The following is a 10397-nucleotide window of genomic DNA, read 5'->3' as shown; positions in this document are numbered from 1 at the left end:
ATTAGCAAAGTCATGGAACGAATTGTCAGAAGGAGATTGATTGCGTTCCTAGAAGAAAATGACTTGCTGAATGAGACCCAGCATGGTTTCCGTCCAGGTAGAAGCTGCCTCACGCAGCTCTTGCAGCATTATGACTGGGTCCTGAAGCAGCTACTTGACCATTCAAATGTTGATGTGATATATCTCGACTTTGCAAAAGCCTTTGACAAAGTTGATCATGGCTTGATATGTCACAAGCTGCGAAACCTTGGCATAGCTGGTAAATTAGGAGAGTGGCTGCATGACTTCCTGAATGGCAGAAGTCAGACAGTTGCAGCCAATGGAGAACTATCTAGCGAAACACAAATATTGAGCGGTGTTCCACAAGGAACTGTTCTGGGGCCACTACTGTTCATAGTGGCCCTTCTGGACATGCCCACGGTCACTCGGAGAGCCACTGTCACTAGCTATGCTGATGAAACAAAGGTATCTCAGGTAATAAAGAATCCTGATGATATTGTAAGCCTGCAGAATGACCTAAATGCAATATATGAGTGGGCAGAGCAAAATAATATGCAGTTCAATGCAAAAAAATTTCAAGTACTGCGCTACAAGACCACAAGTACCTCCCAACTGGCATACACAGGGCCTGGAGGTACTGCAATCCCAGAACCACAAACAGTGAGAGATCTGGGCATCAACATGTGTAGTGATGCATCATTTCACATGCACATTGTCAAGTTGACAGCAAGGTGCAGACAACTGGCGGGGTGGATACTGAGGACTTTCCGTACAAGGGATCAAAAAGTCATGTTGATTCTATGGAAGACATTTGTTATGAGCCGCCTAGACTATTGCTCTCAGTTGTGGTCACCACACAGTGTTAAGCGGACAGCAGAACTCGAGGCAATTCAGCGGCACTATACAAAAAAGATCGCCACAGTCCAACAGATGAACTACAGGGAGCGACTGAAGGCACTAGGTCTCTACTCCCTGGAGCGCAGGCGGGAGAGGTATGTAATAATATACATATGGAAAATACTGGAAGGACTGGTGCCAAACTTTGGTATCAAGTACTACAGGAATGCCCGCACGGGTCGCCACTGCATGGTGCCAAAGGTACCGTCCACTGCATCTCACATAAGAACGAGATACTGCAGCAGCCTCGGTTTCAGAGGACCTCAGCTCTTCAATGCCCTGCCAAAACATTTGAGAGACATGCAAGACATGGATGCGGAGGTCTTCAAGACAAAACTTGACGCTTTCCTCTCCACGATACCAGACGAACCAATGGCTCGTAATGAGACGCAGTTTAGGGCAGCTGTGTCAAATTCTCTTATACACCAGATGTGCCATCAAAACTCTTGATTGGACCATGTCAGGTGGGGGAGAAGAGCCATGCAAGGAATGTGAAAATCACGGTGGTGCACCAGCATGACCGCAGCCACTTGGCTGAAACACATAAATAAATAAATAAATAAATAAAAACATATATATATATATACATACATATATATATATACATACATATATATATATATATATACATACATATATATATACATATATATATATATACATACATACATACATATATATATACATATATATATATACATACATACATACATATATATACATACATACATATATATATATACATACATACATATATATATATACATACATATATATATATACATACATATATATATATACATACATATATATATATACATACATACATATATATATATACATACATATATATATATACATACATACATATATATATATACATACATACATATATATATATACATACATACATATATATATATACATACATACATATATATATATACATACATACATATATATATATACATACATACATATATATATATACATACATATATATACATACATACATACATATATATACATACATACATACATATACATACATACATATACATACATACATATACATACATACATATATATATACATACATACATATACATACATACATATACATACATACATATACATACATACATATACATACATACATATATATATACATACATATACATATACACATATATATACATACATATACATATACACATATATATATATATATATATATATTCTTAAACAAGAACACTGTTGGCAGTGAATTTGAAGTTTCGGCCAGCTAAGCCCTCGTCGGACAGGCCAACAATGATTTCGAAGTTTCAACCAGCGAAGTCACTCAACAACATTCTTGTTTAGGATTAATAAATTTGTAATATCCAAAGTATAAAGTAACCAATCAGATTAATGTAAAATTGTTTTTATTATAGCTGAACATAAAAACAAACATATATATATCATCATCATCATCATTGTCGTTTAACGTCCGCATTCCATGCTAGCATGGGTTGGACGATTTGACTGAGGACTGGTGGACCAGGAGGCGACACCAGGCTCCAATCTGATTTGGCAGAGTTTCTACAGCTGGATGCCCTTCCTAACGCCAAAAATATATATATATATATATATATATATATATATATATATATAAGCTCCTGTCTATTTGGAATGACAGACCAGTTGTTCAATCAAGTGGAAGACCTACTCATTAGCTTAACATGCAAATTGGCTGTGTATTCCAAAGAGATGCATGTCCTCAAATCAGCATGACTGTGTGACATGGTTTGACCTCTGAATTACAGGTACAATCCATCCAGCAGGCTTCTAAACAGTTTCCATCTACCACAATGGCTTTTGTTGTGAGTGACTCCCAACAAAAGCTATGATAAAGATGCCACTCTCATAACCCAAGTTACCAGGTGGAAGCATCTGTACATTTTAAAAAAGAGTTTTAGTTCAAAGATGGAAGATTAAAATTACATACAAGTGAAGAGTTAATGATACTTACAATAGCTTGAACCCAGTGAACAGTACCAGCATTAACCCAAACAAGATCACCAGGCTTTTGAATGAAACGATAAACAGGAACATTGGCTTCATATAATTCTTCAAGAACAGGCCACCAAGAGCCCCAAAGATAATTCACATTATTTCTATAATAAAAATGATAAAGAGTATAAAAAAAGTGGCAGTGTAAATATACACCATATAAAATTGAAGCTTCTCTTAAAGGAGACTGAAACATCAAATATTACACTTCAAATTTTTTATGTATTTAAGTTGAACAGATATTTCTTGATATTATGTTTCAATTTACTATTGTAGTAAAGTGCAGTGACTGCTGAATATTAAGTAAAATAATTTTAATTTTCTTTGAATAATTCTGAAAAATATTAGAAGCAGTGCCAACTTACTTTTCACACAAAGCATTGATAACTCCCCAATATTCATCTGGAACAGCAAACCATTCACAATCACCAGGTCCAATGTTAATGTTAACTGAACAAAAATTATTATTTTCTTGATGACCTTAAAAAATAAAAATTAAAAAAAAATCGAAATATAAGTAAAATACAAAAATAAAGTAATTAAACATTTACTTGCAGATATTCAATACTATATCAATGACTGTGGATCTGAAAATCAAGCTGATTTTTGCTTTCTTATTCTGGGCCTCAATAGACAAAGAAACTACACATTCTTCATGAAATTAATCTCTTCACTTCTAGCACAAAAAGACTGAGCTGACAGATTGACCCCTGTTAGTTTATAAGAGTTAAGTTTTTAATTATATGAATATTAAAAAGAATACATTAAGTTATCATTCATACGATGTTAAGAAAAAACAGACATCAAAAAATTTTTCAATTTTACAACCGGACGATATAGAATTAAAAACATAAATTTGTATTTGTATTACCATGCTGACACCATGATGTCATACCCATGCTGCTGCCACATAAAAAGCATCCATGTTAGCACCATGTAAAAAGCATTTGTGCTAGTGCCACATAGCAACCAGTGCATTCTGTAAGGTGGTTGGCATTAGGAAGGGCATCCAGCTGTAGACACTATGCGGAAACAGACTATTGGAGCCTAGTGCAGATCTCCAGCGAGCCAGCTCCTGTCAAACCATCCAACTCATGCCAGCATGAAAAATGGATGTTAAATGATGATGATAATGAATGCATAAGCTATGCTAAAAATAGAATATTCAACATCTATTGTCGATGACAAGAAAGTATTGCTTTTTAAATGTAGCTTCTTTTAGTTACTGCCTTCTTGCACTCTCTCTCTTTCTCAATGTACTTCTCTCACACAAATTAACTTCTTACTTCTTTCTTTCCCTCTCACCCTATGTGCCTATTATTCTGATAATTTTGCAAAGGTACAAACTATCTTACTTTTATGTAACAAACCATCAGATAGCCTATTTAAGAGAATAATTACCCACTAATACAGGGCAAATAGGGAACTCTTTCAATACTATAAGACAACCCCTTTAGTCTTCATATCACTATAAAGCACCATAAGTCCTCTCGGATAGAAATTAAATCCAACATGGCAGCCAGTTTAATATCACTATTTTCTCTGCTATTTCCTTTTGCAAAGTTTGCTCTGTTGTAAGCAGTGAAACCAAACCAAACCAAACTGCTTGTGACCACATTTTTCATAGATTAGTGCCATTCACTGTCAGAGGGTACAAAAGAAAAGAAAAAGTTTTCCAGTTGATAATACAGAGGCCTAGTGTTGTGTACAAAAAGCTCCCTATCAGCTGCAACATAATCTCATATCCTTCACTTCCCAAGATTTTTATTTGTTGCCTTTTCCAGGAAGGTAACCTCTCCAAGCCTTGCACTTGAGAACTTCACAAAAAGTTACTTTTGACATCAGAAAAACCTTTGTGAGCCTTGGACATTCATACCTGTTAATTGTCCACATTTGTTTGTTTTTTTTTTGCTTGTATTGAAGTTTCCAGTTATGCAGATAGGAAAATTGCTCTTCACATCAATTTACCCCCTCCCTTAAGAAAAAAAAAATCTATATAATAATTATTAACCATTGGCAGAAAGTCACAAATTTGAGGGTAAGTGGTGATAATTACTCCTTAAGGATTAAAGGCAAAATCAACCTTAATGGAATTTGAACTTTTGTACATAAAAGAACTCAGCTAAATACAACAAAGGCATTTTGAATGCATTTTACTGACTTTGCCATTTATTTGCCTTAAAAGCAAAGATATGATAGAATACAACTGATTCAGCAGTCAAAAAATATAAAACATCAAGAAAACATTACCTGATAAAAGTAGGACTTCTGCTGCTAAAATACTGATGAAAGGTTTCATTAATAGGACAATAATTATGAAGCTTACCTGGTGTCCGAGAACCTGGTACTTTCATGTAAAGTTGTACAGTATTCATTCCTAGGATAATGTGACCAACATGACTCAATAGATTAGCTGCAGACACAACCTACAATCCAAGAATTCACATAATTGAGAAAATTTAAATAAATGTCGAAGTACTTTTAGATCTACTTGTAATGATTTTACTGATACATGGAAGTATAAGAAGTATATAAAAAGGAAATATCCCATAATTCCAGGAACACCCTGCCAAGAAAGGATATATACAGGCTTGTGAGGCAGTCTGAGCTCAATACTGTAAGGTGGAAAAACAGCTACCTTAATGAAGACAATGGAGACAAACTGTACACTTCCCTTAACAGCTATTTTATTAAAGTGACAGGATGCAAACTAATAATTGCCTGCCAATAATAAATTTACTGTATATAAATCTGAGTAAGTGATGTGTATATATTTATATACATTATCAATATTTTAATGTCCTTTTTACCATACAAGATATATTGGACAGGTAATGTGTACAGCTAACTTGGTCTTTTGTCATCTCTTCTGTCAAACACAATATTTTCAGATCTGATTGCACAACTTTTCACTTCTTTTCCTAGAACAGTGCATTTTTAAAATATAGCATTCATCTTTATTCACTTCCCATGTTCATTCCAATTCACTGGCTCTCACTGGCTGATGCATTTGGTGTCTAGCCATCTGCTCAGTTCACTTCAGCCTTTTATGCATGTTGGATTTGAAATGTAATAAAAAGGGATATCATTGAATACCACAAAATATTGACTATGCTATGAAACATTTCCAATGGATCATTTTTGTCTCACATCAGCCACCGCAGATCTTTCACTCCTTACACTACTTTGTATGAAGAAGACCATTATTTGCTAAAAGAAGCAACAACTCAACAAATATCTTTCACTTCTTCCTACAGGCAATTATGGTTTCACTACATCAACTTGTGAAGTAATTAGATAATCTAGACTATCAATTATATTTTGTTAGTCATCTGAAATCTGGCTATGCATCTCATAGTCTGAAAGGATATTTTTCTGGAATGTAAAATATGTGTGTTCACATGCATATATACATCTTGTTATAAAGTTCTATTACAATTACATACCCTAGTAAATACAGGTAACTTTGTAAGTTCATGTAACTGTTGCCGCCACTTCTTTTCATCAGATAAGTCAACATTTGTACCAAATTTTATGAGTTTCACTTTTCTGTTAATGCGGGGGGAAAAAAAAAAAAAAAAAGAAAAAAAAGAAATTGAAGAATAAAAATTTGAAATTTTACAATTAGAAATAAAAAAAAACTCATTTTATTTCATATTTGTCATTTCTTCTGAAGCCATATGAAGGAGATCAAAACAAGTAGAAGAATTTTTTAAAATTAGATTTTCATAGTTATAGCAAATTCATTCACTCTATCAATTTGCAGATAAGGTACAGCTTAACACTATTGTAGTGGTAATGGAAATGAGATTCTTAAATATGAAGAAGGAAGCTTACAGCCTTCTATGACAGCCAACAAGCAACTGAGGGCTATTTTCAAAGCAGGCACATGCAAAGCAACTTGCAAAACAGAAGACCCAAAAGTTGGTTATTCAACAGCCATCCAACATTTATAGACTGGAAAGGCAGACTAGCTTATCAAATGGATGCCACACAACAATTACTGTTATGAAGTCTGCTCTGTACTTTCCTCGAATAAAAAATTAAACTAAAAAAATCCTGTTTTTAAAAATATATTGTAACATGGAAAAAAAAGGGATTTGACCCAGGAGAAGCATCAAAAACTCTCTCAAACAAAAGGTGCGTCAAATAAAGGTCACTGTTTGATGGTCTGTTCACTACTATTTCTTAAATCCTAGTGAAAAACATCATAGAGAAATATTACAAGAAAATTGATGACTCATTATAAAAAAAGGTTTTCAATAATCAAGCAGTAGTTCAAAATACTTTTGAAGAATCAATTGGTTCCAGAATTCTATGCTACAGAGATAAATAGGCTCCTTTCTTGTCAGCAAAAATATGTAGAGTTTAATGGTTATTGTTTTTGCACTTATCAGGTAGTAAGTAGATATTTAAAAAGTTATAAAATCTTGACAAGAGATAATAAAAATTTCACTTACGGTTTTGAAGATGAGGATGAATTTGAATCACTGTCTGTTTCCCGGTAGTTACCCCTCACTTTCTCCTGCTCTTCCTGGAAACAGAAGGGATAATCAATTTTTTTTTTTGGTTTGTATGATCAGGTTAATTTCTTAACTAGTATAATGCTTTACTAAAAATGATAAAATAGAAGTCAGAAAATCTACACCACAAAATCTTATAAAAGTTTTTCATACAATCTTAATTGTTAACCATTGCACTATAAAATAATGTGTATTTGAAAAAAAAAATTAACAATGTCATTCTTTCTAAATTTACAATATTTTTGGGTTGTTTTTATATTTGTTTCTCTATGTTAGTATGGATCTAATATTAATTGTTTTACAATCCTTCTGTTACCAGCCATTAGTCATTTACAAGTAAGTCATCTCTTACTCCACATATTGAAATGCAAAGCCAGCAGGTGATTTGTTGACAGGGGAGATAACGACATTACTGCTTGTAACTCGGTGATTCTCAGAGAAGCACAAACGTAATCAGACAGGCACACAGTCATTTATATGAGACTCGTTTAGTTACCATGTTCCAAATCAACTCACAAGGTATTGGTTGGCCCAAGGCTGTACGAGAAAAGACTTGCCCAAGGTGCTGCACAGAGGGAAATGAACCCAAAACCATCACAAAGATAAAATAAATATCCCCTCTACAACTCATTATTGATAACTATTGCACAACAAACTTATAAACATTCTTTGACCTACCTACTTATTACCATTTTAATAGAATCTAATGACACAAATAAAAGCCTTCCACTGCTTATGAAAGGATCAAATGCCACTGTTTCCCAAAGAAGATAAAATCCAATTCGCAGCACACAGTTTAGTGGGACCAGTTTAGCCAGACAACATAGATATGTAGTACATACATTCAAGAACAAAAATTATTTAAGAATCCAAATTGCATACTTAACAAAATGACATAAAATTTATCCCAATTATACAGCAGAAATAACCAACCAAACAACAACAACAATTAAGAACAACCTTAAATACAACACTTACAATCATACGACTCCTGGCATCAGCACAAGGATGTAGTCAATTTGGCTAGTGTGTCTGCCAGAATGGTAGGTGACTGGCAGATTTTTAATAATGTAGTTTATCTAAGAGCACAATGCATTGTCAATATTGCATTTCAAAATTAGATTATCATCATCATTTAACATCTGTTGTCCATGCTGGCATGGGTTGGACAGTTTGACTGGGCTGGCACACTGGAAGGCTGCACCAAGCTCCAGTCTGATTTCGCATGGTTTTCTTTGGTTGGGTGCCTTTCTTAACGCCAACCACTCCGAGAGTGTAATGGGTGCTTTTATGTGCCACCAGCACAGGTGCCATTTGCATGAAACCAGGATTTGTGTGACACTGGTATCTGCCATGACTGCGATTTTGCCTGGTTTGATGGGTCTTCTTCTCAAGCACAACATAATGCCAAAGGCCTTGGTCATTGCCTCTGTGAGGCCCAACACTTGAAAGGAACTCAGCTACTTTGCCCATGAGGCCCAACATTCAAAAGATGTTCTTTACATGCCACCAGCACAGGTGCACTTGGCTTGACGGGTCTTCTCAAGCACATAATATTGCCAAAGGTCTCGGTCACCAGTCATTGTCTCTATGAGGTTCAAAGTTTGAAGATCATGCTTCACCACCTCATCCTATATCTTTCTGAGTATACCTCTACCACAGGCTCCTTCCACAGTTAGAGATCGGCACTTCTTTATACAGCTGTCCCTGTCCATATGCATCACATGATCATACCTGCACAGTCGTCTCTCTTGCACACCACATCTGATTCCTCTTATGCCTAACTTTTCTCTTAAGATGCTTACACACTGTTGAACATATACACTGACATTGCACATCCAGTGAAGCATACTGGCTTCATTTCTTCAAAGCCTATGCATGTCCTCAGCTGTCATAGCCCATGTTTTACAGCCATGCAGTGTAGCTGTTCATACACAGGCATCAAACAATCTGCCTTTCACTCTGAGAAAGAAACCCTTTGTTGCTAGCAGGGGTAGGAGCTCTTTGAACTTTGCCCAGCCTAATCTTATTCTCACAGTTATGTTCTCGGAGCATCCCCCTCCACTAACTTGGTCACGTAGATAACAGAAGCTATCTACTACCTCTAGCTTGCCCCACTGGCAGTTGATGGAGTCTATTTTCTGTTTATTTTCAGCGTTTATTGTACCTGTGCACCTTCCACATACAAAAGTTAGTTTCCCTGTTAACCTTCCTCTGATGTTGCTGCACCTTTTATGTGTCCAAAGCTGGATGCATCTTATGGAGTTTCTACCTACACCTTTTCTACAGATTGAGCAGGGCCATCTACCTGAAGGGATTTGTGACTTGTCTATGTAAAATAAATCTTACCTTTAAGGATTCCTGGAATGATGAGGCCTGGTATTGTGCATATTTAGCTACACAAGTATGGCCCCGACTACTTTCACAATACCAAAGGTTGTTTCCATACTGATCTTTGTTTTCATCAGGAGGTTGTTGACGCTAAAATATAGGAGAAAAATGGAAAAGTTTTTGGAATAAAATATTTCATATTTAAAACAGGCCCTTCTACTATTCACTCTTTCATTAGCCTTTGCTTGATTTGTGGGGCCAAATATTTTATAACAAGATATCTTCCTTAAAACTAATAATTTAACAATGACGTAAATGTGATACTCATTTTTAGTGACCTGTAATAAAATATTAATTTCCTAGGCACAAAATATACAGCCAATGGAAGTCTATATACAGTTTCCTTTGCTTTATATTCAAAAGAAAAGCAGCTGTAACATATGATGAGAAACTTGTCAAATAAGAATACCTGAAAGGAAAAGAAAGAAAGAATAAATTTCTTACTTGTGTTCGTACTTCAACACGATGGTCAGCATTAGCTTCAACTAAAGACTTTGTAGAAAATAAACCGAGATCTAAAATAAAAGAAATATA

At 35.1% G+C, this 10397-nt stretch overlaps 1 protein-coding gene across 7 annotated transcripts in view; it reads right to left on the bottom strand.

Annotated features, from left to right (window-relative positions):
* LOC106880021 (histone demethylase UTY) overlaps positions 1–10397 on the bottom strand; it is a 185083-nt gene that overhangs the window by 27146 nt on the left and 147540 nt on the right. For all 7 annotated transcript variants that reach the window (XM_089353561.1, XM_089353556.1, XM_052968091.2 and 4 more), the window contains 7 exons: positions 10308–10378; positions 9822–9953; positions 7410–7483; positions 6396–6498; positions 5276–5375; positions 3315–3429; positions 2909–3053 (listed from right to left, as the gene is read on the bottom strand). In XM_089353561.1, coding sequence (XP_089209687.1) covers positions 2909–3053; positions 3315–3429; positions 5276–5375; positions 6396–6498; positions 7410–7483; positions 9822–9953; positions 10308–10378 — 740 coding nt within the window. The remainder of the gene's footprint in view (positions 1–2908; positions 3054–3314; positions 3430–5275; positions 5376–6395; positions 6499–7409; positions 7484–9821; positions 9954–10307; positions 10379–10397) is intronic.

This window comes from Octopus bimaculoides, chromosome 1 (assembly GCF_046866305.1).
Source record: "Octopus bimaculoides isolate indiv1 chromosome 1, ASM4686630v1, whole genome shotgun sequence".
NCBI classification, from domain to species: domain Eukaryota; kingdom Metazoa; phylum Mollusca; class Cephalopoda; order Octopoda; family Octopodidae; genus Octopus; species Octopus bimaculoides.
This window is presented reverse-complemented; position numbering and strand designations above follow the sequence as displayed.